Source organism: Stomoxys calcitrans, chromosome 5 (assembly GCF_963082655.1).
Source record: "Stomoxys calcitrans chromosome 5, idStoCalc2.1, whole genome shotgun sequence".
Taxonomy (NCBI): domain Eukaryota; kingdom Metazoa; phylum Arthropoda; class Insecta; order Diptera; family Muscidae; genus Stomoxys; species Stomoxys calcitrans.
Genome location: NC_081556.1, coordinates 155,032,483 through 155,051,572, shown reverse-complemented (window position 1 = coordinate 155,051,572; position 19,090 = coordinate 155,032,483). Strand labels below are relative to the sequence as shown.

At 36.0% G+C, this 19,090-nt stretch overlaps 1 protein-coding gene across 1 annotated transcript in view; it reads right to left on the bottom strand.

The window, feature by feature from the left end:
* The window catches only part of LOC106096102 (epidermal growth factor receptor), a 145,581-nt gene extending 129,119 nt beyond the window's left edge, over positions 1-16,462 (bottom strand). The window contains exon 1 of the mRNA XM_013263681.2: positions 14,706-16,462. Within this exon, the coding sequence (XP_013119135.1) occupies positions 14,706-14,820 (115 nt within the window). The 5' untranslated portion in view covers positions 14,821-16,462. The remainder of the gene's footprint in view (positions 1-14,705) is intronic.
* Positions 16,463-19,090: the final 2,628 nt, after the last annotated feature.

Here is a 19,090-nt window from a genome sequence, read left to right as displayed (position 1 = left end):
CAATGGCTCTCTTCAGCGCATTCATACTGACAAATTTCTATACCCTCCTTCTTAGGATGGGGGTATACTAACTTCGTCATTCTGTTTGTAACACCTCGAAATATGCATCTAAGACCCCATAATGTATATATTTTCTGGATCGTCATATCATTTTAAGTCGATCTAGCCATGTCTGTCTGCCAGCCCTAAATTGCTCACCTCGGCGGTGCGAAAAATTATTCGTGCTGCCAAATCTTCATTTATGGTCCGATTTTCATAATTCTGTTTTGTTGGATAGTGCTCGGAAAATCCTACAAAAAGATTCGCTTGAGGTATACAATATCGTCACTGGTTTTGGGTAAATTCGACTTTTATTTTTTTATTTTGAAATTTCGGCCGAGTTTGGCTTCGTATTTTACGATTTACGAAGGCGTTTATGTTTCGTTTTTAATTTTGAAGATTTGTAAGCTCAAACTATTTTTCGATATGCCAAGGTGACCAACTTAAGGGGCCTGCCAAGAGGCGCCCAGACCATTTAGGATCTTGAACACATGATCTCGATAATATCTCAGCTCCAACCGTTTCATATTTAAATGAGTTATTAACTTTATCCGTTCTCAAAAGGGATAATTTTACTTGTTTTTTTTCGATTCTATCCCAGCTCTTTAGGTAAAAGTTTATATGTTGACGAAGAAGCGGTGATTACCACATCTGAAAATTTGTCACTGATGTTCCCGCCAGGATTCGAACCCATGCATTCAGCTTCATAGGCGAACCTCTGCCCGGCGGTGGCTTGGGATTGTAAATGGGTCAAATCAGTCCATGTTTTGACTTCTTGAGCCTCTAGAGGGCGCAATTCTCGTCCAATTTGACTGAAATTGCACGTAGTGTTTTGGTATCACTTCCAACAACTGTGCTAAGTATGGTTGAAGTCGGTTAATAACTTGGATATTGTCTTCTTCAACTTTTAGAGGGCGCAATTCTCATACGATTTGGCTGTAATTTTGCACGTGGTGTTTTGGCATAACTTCCAGCAACTGCGCTAAGTATGGTTCAAATCGTAATCTGTTATAGCTGTCATATAAACTGATCTTGGAACATGACTTCATGAGCCTATAGAACGCGCAATTCTCATTCGATTTGGCTGAAATCTAGCATGAAGTGTTTTGTTATGACTTCCAATAACTGTGCTAAGTATGGCGCAAATCGGAAAATAACCTGATATAGCTGCCATATAAACCGATCTGGGATCTCGACTTCTTGAGCCTCTAGAGGGCGCAATTATCATCCGATTTGGCAGAAATGTTGTACAACGGCTTCTCTCATGACCTTCAACATACGTGAATCGACCAATAGCTTGATACAGCTCCCATAAAAACCGATCTCCCGATTTTGCTTCTTGATCCCATACAAGACGCATTTCTTATCCGAATGAACTGAAATATTACTCAATGACTTCTACAATGATCAGCATTAATTTATGGTCCGAATCGGACTATAACTTGATATAGCTCCAATAGTAAAACAGTTCTTATTCATTATTCCTTGTTTGCCTAAAAAGAGATACCACGCAAAGAACTCGACAAATGCGATCCATGGTGGAGGGTATATAAGATTCGGCCCGGCCGAACTTAGCACGCTCTTACTTGTTATACCATCTGATGTGGTTTTCTTTTAATAAGCCTGTCGGGATTTCAACAAGGCCTTCGACGGCATTTCAAAAATATCTTCTGATGGCAGGAGGTGTAGATGTCGTTCTTATTCCGAAACCACGTATGAGGGTAGATCAGTTTCGACGGATAAGGGTTTAAACCGCTCAATGGCAAATGTTTTAAATTCCAACCACCAACTATCCTAACATACTTTTTGCATATTTAATAACCTTTCCAAGTCATCTGTCCAGATAAGTTTCCCTTAATGCATAATGTTCGTATAAAATCTAAAGGCATAGTCTTTGGAGTAGTAATGATCTCACTGTGTGTTAAATTGTAATTTTTAAATGGTCCGAAGGGCTTCGATTACATTTTTGAATAACTAAATATTGATCAAAATTCGTGGGAGAAATTAAACAACTTTATAATTGTCTTCAATTATGTACATAAGGCGGACAAAGCTTAATAGTTGGCAGAGGATAATAAATTGTATTTACCTGTTAATATTTGAGTATTTTAAATTTATTAGAAAAACATAAATTAGATTTAAAATCCGAAATAGATTTTGGGAGACCGAATATTATCACTTTTGTTTTAGCTATCTAAATTTACAGCCCATAATAAATGTATCAATAAATATTGTAATAGCCATTTAACGATTATCAGACTTAGTACATAAATATTAAACGATTTGCTAAACTAAGGGAAACTAAGGATTTCTTTTCATCCTTCAAGAATCTCCCTGAGATATCAAATTTATGAAGTAAAAATACGAAGACAGCAATTCTGGTCCAACATATTTTCTCCCTTACAAAACCATTTTGGTTAATAAATTTCCCTACGAATCCAATGCTTAACTTCTAATACGGAATCCCACAAACGCTATCCCCCCTCATTTATAGAAATGCTCCCTAATAATTAAGGCTCACGTATAATGGTTGCATGCACATAATCTCCCAAGGGAAATTTATGATTAAAAAATAGTTCACCCAATATTGAGACCAGGTACAAATGGCTGCACACAGCATCATCACCTTGCCTTGCATCATAGGGGTCTGTTGTTATCAATCATAGACAATTTCCAAATTAAAACCTCTAATCACGCCTCTTCAAGTAATGGCCACATGGCTCTTGTTGGGAAAGCTAATCTTAGTTAAGATCTCTAAGAGGGCCAATGTTGCGTAAAATTCTCTTAGAAAAAAAACTACAACTAAGGCTATTTTAAAGATTTTTCATAAAGAGAGAATGAAAGGCAGATGATGCTTGACAGAGATTACAAGTACAGCATCGTCAATAAAAAGATCTCCTACTTATCTTAGCTGCTAAATTCGTAAAATCTTTTTTTCTTCTTCTTCAATAACTCAAACGGTGCACAGCAGGTTGGGTAAATGAACAAAACATGGATTCCTTACTTGCAGCGTGGATGTCTTAAAGAGGATTTCTGGTGAATGAAGTGCAAGGGAGACCATCCATCCAAGGATATTTATGTACCAAAAATCTCATAACAATGTGCTAAGGTAATAAACATAAAAAGGGCCCACAAACCCGATTTAGGCGATACCTAAAATGCACAATCAAAGCCATTCATACAAAACAAGAGCGCTAACCCAAGTTAAACGAAAAAAAAATGTTGAATGGTTGAATGTTTTTGCTTGGCTAACAAGCAAGCAAACGAGCACAATAACTTGGCTTGATATCGGGCTTGTATACTCTCTCTCTCTCACACACACTTACACTTATGGGCAGTTGCGCATGCGAGTTTAGTTACAAAGGGATCATTGTGCGAATGGGCCGACTTAGCCAGGCAGTCAGGTAGGTATGCAAAAAATTAAAGAAAAGATGAATTAAAACTGTTCGAAATGTTAATGTTTTGTTCAAATTCGGTAGAGCCCCTGAACAACTACCAATCTCTCCACATACATTCATGGGTTAGGGATGTTGTTGGCGGTGGTGTATAAAAAATGGTTGTGATTCCAATAGTCATGAAATGAAAACAACCATACAAAAAGGTGAGGTGATATTCCCAGGTAGTTTTGGGTATTTGTTCTCTTTGCCAAACAACAATTCACTGCACCATGGGAATTTACGCAGAAAACCTGTTCATGCATCGTCATGATGATGTTGATGATCATGATAAAGGAAAACGATTTTTTATCTGCTCCTTGCCGTTGTTGTCATCCAAGACTATTGTTGTTGCTTGCCATGCTAACGTTGGCAGGCAACCTGCACAACGTACCCACGAATTGTTTGCCAATGATAATGAAAGGAACAGATGTTTGAAATATTCCGGGGGTAGATGATGGTACCACTGATTTTGTATTCCTTGTTAGTCTCATACTACACATTATGTAGAGGGAGGATCTTTCAAGTGTGTGTGTGTGTGTGATTTATTTATTCAAACCAAGCAAAGGACATTGAGGAACTCATAAATGATCGTCTTTGGAATAAATAATATTTGTTGATGTTTGTTTGAAGATAAAAGTGATTTTTTGGGTCTTTGACCGTAGAGCAGAATACAGCAAACAAGCCATAACAACTGTTAGTTCCTTAGACCATATTATCTAACGGAAACTATTTCTCTGCCAGCGAATAAGAGGGACAAAAGAACTATTTTATTTTTAAAATTTTTAGTGTCAACAAATTTCTTGAGAGAAGTGAATGAATACCTAAAGTGAATTTTTAGGTTTGTTTTTTTTCGCCTTTATAGTTTCATCTAGAGCATAATCTACAATAGATCAAAAGATGTGTAGTACAGTCGATACTGGTTTTAATAGAGTACTCTAGCTTTAGAGTCTAAGGGCCATACTAAAGCGTGGACCGGTATTAAATACTTTTTACAAATAGGTTTTCTACCCTCTTAGAATCCTTAGGGTGAAATGACAATCAAATCGATCGAGATAAGACCCAAACTCTGGCGGTACATATACAAAGTGTTACTAAATGTTCTATTACACGGCATGCAGGTGTCTTATGACATGCCAAATTTAGCACATGTAGAGTTGTACATGACGTTTAAAACAAATGAAACAAACATATGAAAATCACTTTTCAAAATAGCACATGTAATTTATAGCGTGCTCTATTCCTTCTGACAAAAACATAAAGAACTCAGCTGTTTTTGTTGCCAGTCTAATGAAAGCAACCCCAAATTAATTTTTTTTCATAAATTTATGATGTAACTAAATTTATCACAACTTTAACAATTTTTACGCACAAAAAAAAATCAAATTTGCTCACATTTTTAGGTAATGTCATACGCAAATAACATAAAAATGATGAATCGTAAATTGACAATTTTGACAAACATTTGAAATTATATGTGAATACAAAAAGTGACATGTCGTAAGACAACTACATGCCTTGTAATAGCGGCTTAAGTTCACACTGGTATATCTGTCAAACTAGAAATGACAGCTGCATGATATTTTTTTGACAGTTCATTATATTGTTTATACGCAAAAATATTTGCTTCCAAGTTTTTTTAAAAAGTCATTACTGCAGCTTTATCGAAGTATGGTCCGATCTAGGCCATACCGTGCATGGAAGTAGGGCGTCTAACGCAGCTCATTGTTCCAGAATTCAGCGAGATTGGACAATAAATGGGACTTATGACTTCAAGACAGTAAAGCTGTTCAGTTTTTCGAGCGGAAAGCTGTCAAACTCCATATAAAAAAGTCGGCTTAAAAATGGCGGAAAAGTAGTACTCTGATTATAGTGAGGAAAATGGAAAAAAAAACTATTATAGTGGCAACACTTGAAACTATTGCCAGCATCATTTTAGTTTGTTTCATTGGTTTCAATGGTACGTATTTCTTTATTTAGTTGAGAAACAAATTTATAAAAAAGAGAAAACAATAAGTGCAGATAAATAAATGTGTTTTTGTATGGAAACAAAAAATTTTGATTGCTATAAAATTTCGCTCGCGAAACAATTGCAAATTTGGTTGCTGTAAAATTTCGTTCGCGAAATAATTTCAAATTTCAGCGGCTATTCCGAAAGCAGAATAGAATAACAACCCTCAGTCGGAAGATCGGCATAAATGACAGCTACACATATATATCCAAATATAGACCGATCTGAATAAAACTTACTTACAAAACTTACGGTGGCAAAATTTCAGCGAAATCGAACAAAAAAGGATCCTAAGACAATTCACTGTTTTAGAGCGCACAACAAGCCGATTACTGGCTTAGATGTATGTCCGTAGTGGCATGGGGCGGATTAATATCCGCATCTTCTCTTCAACCTAACGAAAGATAATTCACTGCGCTATATTTCAGCGGACAATAAATGCGGTTTTTATGGGTCATAGACCTTACATCGGAAGATCGGTTTATACAGAGGCTATGAAGATATTGTCCGATATAGTCCATTTTCGAACTTAACTTGCATATGGAAAAAAATTTGCTGTGTAAAGTTTCAGCTTAATATCTTAATTTTTAAAAGACTAGCGTATTAACCGTAGACAGATGGACATGCCTAGATCGTCTTAGAATTTTTGACGATCAAGAATATATATACGTACGTTGTAGGGTCGAATATGAATATTGCGATGTAACATGTAACCTTCGGTGATGGATAGAGTAAGATCGAAACGGCACACGATCTAACACCAAAGAAACAAAAAGTTAGACTCAAAAAGCTAAGGATTTGCTACGCTTATACAAACGTGGAAGAGCGATAGACTCATTGATATGAGAGATAGATAGATTCATTGAAAGAGAGATATACCTATTGATAAGTATATCGAATGACTCAGAACCACTTTCTGATTCAATTAAGCCATGTCCGTTGGAAGCTATTATACAGATTACAAACCGATTTGGAGCATACTTGGCACGATAGTTAGAAGTCGTAACAGAACACTATGTAAAAAGTCAAGTCGATAGTCCACTTTATATGGCAGCTATGAAGATGATCCGAAAGTAAGAAATCTTGAGAACCGCTGTGGCGCAGAGGTTAGCACGCTCAAAACCCGGTGTAATCATCAGGAAAAATTTTTCGGAGTAGGTTATCTCCTTACAAATGCTAGCGACATCTGTAAGGGGATAACCTTACAAAAACAACTGTGCAACAAATGATGCCATAGGGTCTACCCCAATGTCCATCAGGCCCAGCAGCATGACATGAAGAATAGAGGATATTGTATGACTGCGCTCTGCAGCACTATGAGCTGACAGACCGACTGACTGACTCTGGGTGTATTATAACAACTTGTTGTCATTGTTTTTTTTTTTTTTTGTTTTGTTTAATTTTTTTTGCTTCAAAAGAGTTTCATTATAACTCTTTTTTTCCATTGTTGTTCTTGTTATTATTTTTTCATTTTGTTTTATTTGTTTTCCTCTACACAACACAACTTGGGCTTGGAGACCAGCATCGAGACGACTTCATTCTTCTTGCGGACTTCTTATTCTGCGGCTGACTGAATGCCTAGCTACTTTTTTCTTTTCATCTGAAGCCAAGTCAAGCAAATAAAACATTCAACATAAACCAGCAACAACAACAACAACAGCTACATCAACTGAATGAACGATGACGATAACTGCGTTAGCAAAAGAAGTTGCCACCACATGGTACATACATATATTGGCAATAACAACATAGCCACTCAGATATGTTTCTGGCCAGAAACCGGTTTTGTATAGATCCCCATAACGTTGACGGTTCTTGGGGCATACCTACTACAATACTCTGTTGATGGCCTGGCGAACATGATGACTGTTTCTCCTTACTATGAGCCCAACAGAAAAAAGAGTACCAACAAAGATATATGACCACGAAAAAAATGAAGTTGCATCAACACTATCTATGGCATGGCCTAAAGACAAGAGTGCAGCAGTAGCCATTGCACAGTGGATCAAACAGAGGGAAATTATAGATTGCCTGTATGATGATTGGAACCTCTGCATGCTATGTCCCGTACACAAGAAAGGAGACGAGACGAAATGTGCCAACCCCAGAGAAATAAGTCTCCTCCCAATAGCATACAAGATACTCCCGAGCGTACTGACTGTACGTGTGAAAGATTTAAACCTGAAGTCAATAAGATAATTGGGCGGCTTTAGACCTGGTAAATCCACCCTGGACTAGATATTCACACTGCGCCAAATCCTGGAAAAGAACCCAGAAGGACAAATCAACACCTACCATCTCTTTGTTGACTACCAAGCCGCTTTCGATACCCCTTTACGTTCAAAGGTGTTTAAAGTCATGTCTGAGTTTGGTATCCCTGCAAAATTAATAAGACTTTGCAGGATGACACTTGCTGAGTAAGAATAGGAAAGAATCTCTCCGAACCATTTAATACTAAACGAGTTTTCAGACAAGGAGACAGCCTATTGTGTGATCTCTTTGATATCGTGCTGGAAAAGATTATACGAGATGCAGATGTGAATAGACATCATGGCACACTAATCACAAGAGAACACATGCTACTCGCCTATGCCCACGACATCGATATCATAGGTCGGTCACCGGAAGTAGTAACTGCAGCCTTTGAAAGAATCGAAAGAGAGTCAGGGAAAATGGGTCTGGCAGTAATTGGAGATAAGACAAAATAGATGGTTTCAACTCCCAAAAAGCCTTGCACAACCGAGCACATAAAGAAAATGGAGAAAGTTGGGAACCACAACTTTGAGACAGTAACCTTATCTACCTCGGCACCGCCGTAGCCGAACGAATGACACAAGTTTTGAGATTAAGCTAAGAATTATACTGGCAAACAGATGCTACTTTGGACTAAGTATGCAGTTTAGAAACAAGGCCACCTCTCGACAGACGAAGATTACACTATACAAGACACTGAAACTACCCGTGCTGTTATATGGTTCTGAGCCATGGGTACTTGTGAAAGCAGATGAGGCAGTGCTTGGAGTATTTGAGGGAAAGATTCTTCGTAAAATATATGGACCAGTTTGCGTTAATGGAGAATATAGGCGACGTATGAACCACGAGCTGTATGACGACGATGTCATAGTTACACGCATCAAAATACAACGGCTGCGTTGGCTAGGTCATGTTGTCAGAATGGATGAAGAAGCTCCAGCAAAGAAGCCTTTTGAAGGCAAACACGGTGATACACGCAAACCAGGAACACCAAAAGCCCGATGGAAAGATCAAGTGGTCAGTGTCAGAGATTTTAGAATGAGCGCAGAAGATCGAGGCGCTTGGAACGCTATTCTACGTTCGGCTAGTGAAACAATTGTTCTGTCACAGCTAATTAAAGTAAGTAAGTAAGTAAACTATAAAGGACTTTACTAACCTGGATGGGAATGAGAAGTAAGACCAAAAAAATTAAATTTTATTTATAAAACAAAAAAAAATATATGTCTGCAAAAATTTGATTTTGATATAACTTTTACGTTTCCCCTTTTATAGAATAGAACTTTTAAGTTGATTGCAAAAAACATAAATTGGCCTTTCGTAAAATACTTTACCTATTCAAATTATCTTTTAGAGCAAATTTTTCCATTTGGGGTTTCTTCTTTTTAATAGAAATTTTGGAAGGAGTTTCACTTTCGATTGTTAATTCTTTGGGATATAAACGAAGTAGATGGTATGATAATTGGAACTAGAAGACATCTTGCTTCTACTCTTCCTGTGGTACTAAAATGTCCAAACGTTTACCTATTATTGATGTTGAGAGTATTTTTTGATTGCATTATTGTATTACAATAATAAAAAAATTTCAAAATCTTTATTGATCTTTATTTCCACAAAATCGTTTTTTTAAAATTTGAAGGACGTGTTTAATTTTTTTTTTGTGGAGTTTGAATTTCAACAATTATTTTTTTTAGGTATTATTTTTCTTTTCAATTTTAATTTAAATCTTAAATTATTATTAAGATTTGTTTTGTTATACAAGATAATAATGCCAAAAATACGATTCATGTATTTATAAATTTCCAAAAATGTTTAATCATCACATTTTATTTTTAATTTTCATACCTTCTCTAAAACTCTCAAATATCCACTGTGCATATTTAACGTCATGGTTTGTGTTTTGTTAGCCTATGACTGCAGCTATTTTCTCACACATTGTTATTGTCTCAACTATATGATGAAGCCTCAGTCTGGGCGTTCGGCTGGCTGGCTGGCTATCTGTATGTGTTTCGGCTGCTATCATATTTGATATCGCATCGTATCAGAGCATCGTAACAGCAGTTGAAGTATTTATAATGACGATATCAAAAACAGCTGAAATGGACCCAACTACTGCATGCGACAGCAACAAAAACACCCAAACATTAACAAAGAGGGGGAGAGAGAGAGAGAGTACAAGTAAGCTCCAAAGAAGAGGGGCATTAAACCACAACAATAATAAGAAACACCACACCGAACTGATCTTAATGGTTGTAACAGGGAAAATAGGGAATGAGGAGATTGTTTTATCAGAGTAATATTAAATACGTATGCCCTATAAGGCTCTCTGTACTATTTAGAGTTGAATGCTATAACAACAACAACAAGTGATGGTAGTAGTACTATAACTGCAGGTGAAGTATAATGCAAAGCAAGACGCCTTGTTGCATTTTCTCTAACCCTTGTGGCTCTTTCAATGCTCTGCAGATGTTTTTTGGGCTTTTTGCAAACCCTTCTTCTCTGCTCAAGGGGTATTAACACTTTCATATTAACTGAAATCATTGATATCTCCCCAAATGATCATAAAATACTTAAAATAAGTATTATACTTTGGCTATTCATTGCGTATAAATAAAACTTATGACTAAGATTTGGTTGTTGGTTGCGAAATGAGCTTATCAACAAAATTGTATGTACTTTAGCGCAGAGTTTTAAGTTTCGCATGATAAGCAGAAAGTGATGATATTAAAAATAAAGACGCATGGCCGCTAGCTATGAGTACCTACCTCTCTTTACAACGTTATTTGTTTGTTTGTCAACGTTAACTCACTAGAAATTTATTAAAACAAAGTACACAACTGTATTAAACAAGAGCAAGAAACAACACCAAAACAGAAAAAAACGATAACACAATAAAACAAAAAGCTCTCAATGCAAATAAGTGAATAAACCTTAACATTGTCATTTCGTGTCTGGTGGTGTATAATTAGTGCAATTGCGACTGACAAAAATAGGTGTGGAATCATTTAAGTAGCGTATAAATTAATTATAACTTCATTTTCAGGGTTGTCTGGCTAAAGGAGTAGTATCCTCCCACTGTATGCAACTATGTAAATTGAGTAGGTATTACTTCCTTAACTTATCGTCCACTTAAAAATATTATTTTTTTTCTATTCCTTACCAATTTTTTTAAAGTAAGTTCCATACTATTCCGACAAACAGGCGCGATGTAGTTGAGAATGCAATAAACTTATATATCGATTGTTTTCAGATTAAACTTAATTAAATTACCTAAATCAAAGATCCCATGTACATTGCTAAATATTACTTTCCTTCGTAAAAATTTCGATATTCGATTACGCCATCTCCAACCGGATTAAGTTGGATTGATTTCAGACGCCAGTGTAAAAAACAAAAATTACCGCAACTTTCCAATACCAGAACCGATTTTAAGGTATTTACTAGAAGATTTTAACATTAAATAAACAATTCTGAAAATCATTGTTTGGGTATGAAGACGACTCCAGAAGCTTCCAGACTCCCAAAATACCAAAATCCAGCCTATTCCAATCACTCAGATGGGATTGAGTCTGTTCAAAAACAATTTTTTTTATTTTGTCTTAGGGGACGTGACTGGGATCCTCAGGTACTACCGTCGTATGAATTCAGATTAAACTTAATTAAATTACCTACATCAAAGATCTCACGTACATTGCTAAATATTACTTTCCTTGTTAAAATTATAAAAGACAAAATAATCTCCGATTTCATTTTGAAAAGAATTTATATTAATGATTCCTTTAGACCATCCCGTTACTATGTTTCTTTTAAAAGAAAGCTTTGGACTATCCCGTAACTATGTTTCTGTTAAAAGAAAGCTAATACTACATTTAAATATATAGTTTATTCATTGAATCTAAAATTTATATATATTTGTATTGTGTATACATGTTTAGTTTATAATTTGACCGTATGGATTATGTAATCTTTAGACTTAGGGATGAATAAAAAATCTTGTACTAATTGTAACCAATATAGTCAAGTGCTTGTTTCACTTGTCATTACAGACACGTACAGGAGATTCACCCTTTTTATGTTAATGGATGAGACAAATTGATATTAAATTATGGCATCATTTGATCCTCAATTTGCGACATTTAATTTGATTTATTGTACATTAAATGATTGACAATAGCCTAGTAGGTATTATAATTTGAATATTTTTTTTGAGACCCATAAATGACTTTTAAAGCATTTATTGCCGTTGGTAATAAAACACAATTTATTAATATGACAATGTTATACAGAAATAACAATAATATTAATACAGAAGTATGAATTGTTGACGAAGTAATCTTATGTTTCATGTCCTATTTTTCCATAATGAACATCAAGCGTATGTAGTGGTTTAGGTAATCTTGTTCATTATGAAAAAATGAGCTGGAAGAGGTTATGCCTTGCATTTTCTACCGTTTAATTATCTTAAAAATAGTCTAATAATTTGAGAATGGTATTATAATTGTCTTCTTCAGTAAGTAAAACTTCCTGATCGCCATTCACTAAGGAATGTCCAGAAGCAGCTCATTTGTCAAAATTTTGCACCATCTTAATAAAATATTTATTTAATAAGATCAAGTACGCTAACTGGTAACCTATGGTTGAAACCTTAGGTAAGAAAGCGGTTTACCTTGAGGATTCGCACACCATATACTTGATTGAGGGGATGGGCCTGCAGCTCACTTTCAAAAAATAAGGAAAACTTAATGGCTTCGAACGCTAGACAACGGCAACGGCTCTCGCCGTTGCTTCATGTGCCCAGGCCCCAATCCCAGCCGGGCTCTGCCGAACCTTTTCACTTTCAAGTTTTTTGCCTGCTAGGGCCAAGATCATCAAATATTTGTTTGTTTCTCTTTCGAGACGAGCTCAATGATCGGAGATGCAAATGGAAAAGGAAAGCCAAATATAACAACACACACTAACCACTATGGGAAACGTATCGTCTTTGTTTAGAAGACTTTTCAACCATATGAGGTGTGATGGCTTCAAGGGGCGTGCGTTGGTATGTTGTATTTTAATCGTATTAATAGCGAAAACGCAGAAGACTTTGCCGTTGTCTAGCGTTCGAAGCCATCAATACAACTTCCAACAGATGCACAACATCATGTGTAGTAAGGAAGATGTGTAATTTGCCACAGAAAGAATGTCTGTCATTACACAAAAATACATGCATTGGCTAATAGACAGGGTTGTGGTGTGTCACAGGGCCCTTGAAGCCATCAAACCTAATATGGTTGAAACTTATATCGAATATACCGCGAAAACGTGTATACGATGTAAGCACTACAATAACCAAGTTTGATACCTGTAACATTAGCAGTTCTTTTCCATCGCATGCGTTTCTTATTGCTACATGTCATTTGTACTTTTGGATCTTTTGGAAGTTATATCGCTGGCTTCGAACGCTAGACAACAGCAACGGCTCCGCATATTTTTTTTTTTATTTTCAAGTTTAGTTTGTTTGTTAGTACAAATCGTAAAATCGTGTGCTTTTTGGAATTTTTATGGCTTTACTTTGAGCTCGTTTTTCATAATAACTATAGACTTTTGATCGCAGCTACGGCCTGAATTTCGTTGAATTCGAGCCTTCACACGTCGAACTATTTTAATTGTTGTTTGGGTGCCATACACTTTGAGGTTTTTGAGTTCGTCAACAATAGTCGGTTGTGATTTTCCAGTCAAATGTTACTCAATCCCGTTCATCACAATAACTTTCTTTTTAAATAAAGTCAGAAGCAATGCATTTGGCTGCTTATAAATAATTTAATGAGATGTCAATTGAACAAATATCATGTAATTTCTAGTTAGATATACAGTGTGAACTTAGTTAAACATCGTGCCAGTTAACCCTAGAAGGGCTGAAATGTGGCCGTTATCTTCAGCTATGACCTCAACATCTGTAACAAGTAAGGCCGGAAATGGTCTTTTTATAGGTGTAGCTCAGTAGTAGGTTTGTAAATGGGCCGTGCATTTTTAGATATTGCTCCCTTACAAACAGACCTCTCGATTTCTTTTAAGACCTGATATAGCTCCCACATAAACCTATCTGCTTATTTTACTTCTTGAGCCTCTAGAAGGGCTGAAATGTGGCCGGTATCTTCTGCTATGACCTCTAACATCTGTAACAAGTAAGGCCGGAATGGGTCCATATCCTGATATAGCTCCTATATAAACTGATAGTTCGATTTGACTTCTTTAGCATCTGCTGGAAGCAGACCTTTGCCCAAAATCCATGGGGATTTCTTGTAATGACCTCGCATTACCCAATCTTAGTTTCTAAGGTGGAGTATATAAAATATTCGTCCCAGCCTAGGTTAACACTCTTCTAATTGACGCGCCTTGTTTGTTTATACATTTCAATATATGTACATGTGAAATATGTTCGGACTCAGTCCAAAATCTTATCTAGCTCCCATAAACCGATATTTTATTGGTTTTCTTATCGGTACCAATAGCAAGCAACACATTTGAAAATTTTTAATTCATATGCAGAAATGGCCCCAAGACTTACCAAATGCTAAGGTGAACAATGAATTCTACTATATAAGGTTCGGCCCACCAAAGGATGGGGGTATATTCATTTTGTCATTTCATTTACAACACATCGAAATATACATTTCCGATCCTATAAAGTTTATTTATTCTTGATCGTCGTAAAAATCTAAGAAGATCTAGCCATGTCCAAGGCATTAATTAAGCATTTTCACCGGATTGTGACGAAAGGTGGTTTTCATATGCATATGGTGGTGGGTACCTAAAGTTCGGTCCGGCCGAACTAAACACCTTTTTACTTGTTTATATTTAGTTTTAGCCTACCAATTGATTTGCTGTTTTAGAACTTTGTATAGTTATTCCCTAAAATTTCTTTGTAAGTCTCCCTTTAGTGATATTGCCTTAGACAAAGCCTAATATTTGTGGCAAATATTTCAACTTACCTTTTGTATCGCCATGATCTGCATAGCCCGGTGTGCCAGCTGTTGCTAAATCCAGGGCTGTGCTGAGCAGCAGCAACAGGCCCAACATATATCCCAGTAGTAAAGATATGGCCATTTTGCGTTGATTATTATGGGGGGATTTCTTCTTAATCAATATAATAAAGCACTGTCAATTAATTTCTGATTGACTGGACTTTTTTTTCTCTTTTTTGTTGCTTTGCAAAAACACAATTCGTTTTGTTTTAGTTGTTGTTGTAGCTTGATACGTTAACTATTTATCTATGACGATAATTATAGTAGGGTGAGTGAGTATGTTTATGTTTTTATTTTTTGTATTTGTTTTTGTTGTTATCGTAGGTGCTTTATTACAGTTTTCAGTTTTCTTGCGGGAATTCACTGAAGCGCAGCGACGACGAGCAAAATTTTACAAAACAAAAATCTTTTCTTGATAGTGGGGTGAACAAGCAAATCAATGTTGCGGAACGTCAGAGATGTCATTTGAAAAATAAAAACGATCAATGAATTTGTAGCGGAGGCGCAGCGGAGAGGTAGCCCATAGACCCAAATGTATGGGGGGTAAAGTAGTAATTTGATGTTTATGGTTCAGAGTTATTGCATTTGTCGTTCCAGTTTTATAAAAACAGCAAATCATGGCTGCGAAAACCCTTTAATATATCCAATGGTCTTCGGGAAGGTGTAGGGGATAGAAGGGCCAAAAGATTCATGGTAGTTTAATTGTTGTCTCGTTGATTATACTTCTTACTCCTTGGCGAAACAATGATGGTGAATGCTCTTAAAGCATTTTATGACTTGATTATGGACTCTGCTTCTCAAGACTTTTCTGGAAAGTTTATTTGCTGGGTTGGTTTTGAATATTTCCTAAGACCGGTTTGTTTTTTTGGGGGTTTTGCCCCCTTTTCTGCTTTCGTAATAATTTAAATTATATTTCCTAAGAAACTTCGTTTCATTTACACCTGTTGATTATTAGCTCGAACTCATTCTCATTTGCATTTCTTGTTTGACTTTGTATTGCAAGGGAAACCCTTTTTGTTGAATATTCTCAGCTCTCTTACTCTCTTTATGAAGTCAATCACTTGCATACACATACACACACACACTACACTTTTGCACACAAAGCAATTCTGTTTAACTGGTATTTTGTTGTTGGGCTAATTATTTCAACAACAACCAGAACACTTGTAATTAATTTCCTTTTTATCGATGAAATATGTTTCGTTTTAAATTTGCTTGCAATTTATGGTTTAAGAATTCCACAAATTTAAATTTTAACAATTCGATGAGAAGCAGGAGCAGCTAGAACAGGGTTCAGTTGTTGTTTTATTTGTTTTGTTGTTTTTTTGCACTTGATTCGATAGAATAAACGAACAACTCCACGATACGAAACGTTTTGAAAACCGCATATAAACAATAAAAAAGAGAACACGCCAAGTAATTGGATACCTTTTTTCTGTTTTTGTTGCTTGTTATTATCATCACTTTATCCATACATATCTATCCGTTTGCGCTCGCTCTTCACCAGCGATCAACAAACAATTTCAGTTTTCCCCATAAGCAAAAATGACAATTCACAAATGCTGTTTGTTATTTTTTGCCCGCACAATTATTTTTAAAATAAATAAACAATAATTTCCCCAATTTATTTAATATTTGTGGGCAATTATTTTTCGTTATAGTTGAAATAAACAAACAATATAAATTTTGTTTTTTTTTTTAATGGAGAAAAAAAGGCAAATTAACGTTAACACGTCCGCTTAGTTCAAAACTTCGACCACGAATGTTGTTTGGTTATTGTTTCGTGAGAGCCCAAACCCGTGGCCCGAAAGAAAACCCAAATGCAATAGCCAACCAAAAGATTGCACTCTCATTCATAACGTGAGAGAGAGAGAGAGAGAGAGAGAGAGAGAGAGCCACAAGTGGTTGTTAAGAGCTCCTAATAATAAGCTGTGTTAGTAAGAGAGTATACTAACTGATATTCATTTGTTTCTCTTTTCTTGAATATTTTTTTGATGTTTGTGTCTTAGCTAAGCATTTTCTTTCGAATTCGAATGCAGCAATTTGGCAGCGGTGGTGGTTGTTGTAAATAGCGGGAACGATATAATAGACAGAGATAGACGATATAATAGAAAAAATGTATTGAATTTTTGAAGTAGGAGTATCAGCATCAATAACTTAATCAGTTTTTTCGAAGGCTTGGTTGATATGGTCAAGTATATCTTCGGCATGATGCCTGATGTGAATTTCGTATGTCAAGGTCGGTTTAACTAAGATTCGTTGGAAAACCTGTTTGCAGAAGCACGTTTTCGAGGCCGAATATAATATCTATAATACATATCCTTCGGCTTGAGAATTTGCTTACACAATGTCGCTTTAAGCTCCATGAAATTTGTCAAGAAGCACTGCAGATGGTCAAATTGTGAAGAAAATGGAGAAGATGACTAATAGCAAAATGTCAGTTTTTAATGAGTTATATATAGAGTAAGATATTGACGATAACTGTGTTGCTTACAATGAACCAATAAATGAGTGTACAGCTCTTCAAGATCTTGAGACAAAGCCAGTTATTTTTGATGGTCTCTTTTACACCTAAACAATGCAATGGATAAAACTTCTGATTTGTTAACTTCTTGGCAAATATATCTGCCAACCAAGAAGGAGCTGTGAGGTATTTCGGCGGCTATAATGCAGAATGGCATTTGGGGAAAGGAGTTCCTAACTGCACCTGTCGGGACAACATTACAAAAATCAGAGAAAAAAGCGAATTTTCGGAGAATTTTTTAGCTTTGCATAATTACAGTAAGGATTTGCGTCGAGCAAGTTTAATTAAGTTGTAATCGTACACCTTCTAATTTTTATTCGCGTCCTCAGCACTAAGCTTGAAATGGTCGGAATCAAGAAGAAAATCATGGATGAAAGTCTCAAGGAGAATAGCTAATTATTCCCTAAATTCTTCGACAAAACAGATCCATGTTACAGCCACAGGTTGGATATTCTTGATCATCTCTCCATGGTCCTTTTACGGAAAAAAAGGAAATGGATAACCGAGGATCTTTCGGTACAAACTGCAAAGAAGTTGGAGAGAAAAAAATCCAAAGGAAATTTTAATCTCTTCCAAACTAAAACTTTGCAAATTAGTGTAGGCTAGTAAGAGCTCACATTATTAGTTAGTACGTTTGAGGATTTTACCGAAAGGAAGTAAAAAGGAGGTCAGTATAACTTTAAGCGTTATAACGGCACACAGGACTACGAACTCCCTTATGCAAAATCGGTGCGGCAAGTGATAGCACGTGTAGGGCATGTGGGGACGATGATGAGACGTTACACAGTAGGATGGGGTAAAAAAGTGGAAAGAGTCTGCCATTTAGGAACGGATTGAGATATCTTCATGAAGAACCCAAAAGAAACAATTGTTGTCCGGTTTCTTACGAAATTTGAACTGACTAGTAGAAATCCGTCCGATTGTGGTTTATTGGTGTTGTTATGTAAGGCTGTTCTTATTCTCCTTCAAATTTTTACTGGAAAAGTACGCGAACAGACCATTTATTGGTTAGTTGTAACAAAAAAAACTTTTTTATTAACAAATATTGGTCGAATTGTGTTTTGTTATGACTTCTTAGCCTGTGCTAACTATGGTCGAAGTCGGTTCATAACCTGATATAGCTGCCATATAAACCGATCTTGTATTTTGACTTCTTCAGCGCCAAGTCTGGCCCAGTCTTGAACAGTCTTTGGTTGTAAGCAAAGAGGGATTAATATATAATAACAATATATAATTTTTAGCGAAAAATACGGGATAGCCATTGACCAAGATTAATGTGCAACATGTGGATAATACAATTTACAACCTCACGACATATTTCATTCGCTTTTATGCAAACTTTCATACAACACTTTGATAAAGAAAACCGCACTGTAATACTCAACTTTAAGACAGTTGATGCCTGAAATTATGCTTTGGATAAAAAATGCACAAAATATCGGCAATGCTGAGTTTGATGTTGGCATTTTTTGGGAAATTCGATAGCTGCGTACAAAGAGAGATTAATATGTAAGAGGGATTTTAAGCGAAAAATACGGGATTGAGAGTGGCCAAGATTAGTGTGCATTATGTAGATAATACCGTTTACAATCTCACCATCAAAGAGGGATTAGTATGATAATAACTGATAACTCTTTGATTTTAACAACGAGTAAACTGTATTGCCAACTTTAACCAACGAGAACCCGGAATCGGCATTGCCGATACATTTATAAACATATCTAAAGCATAATTTCAGGCATTTGATATAAATTACCAAAGCTCCATGTTCGACACCAAACATAGCCTCCGAATGAAGAACTCATTGTACAATAATAGAAGGTAGGGT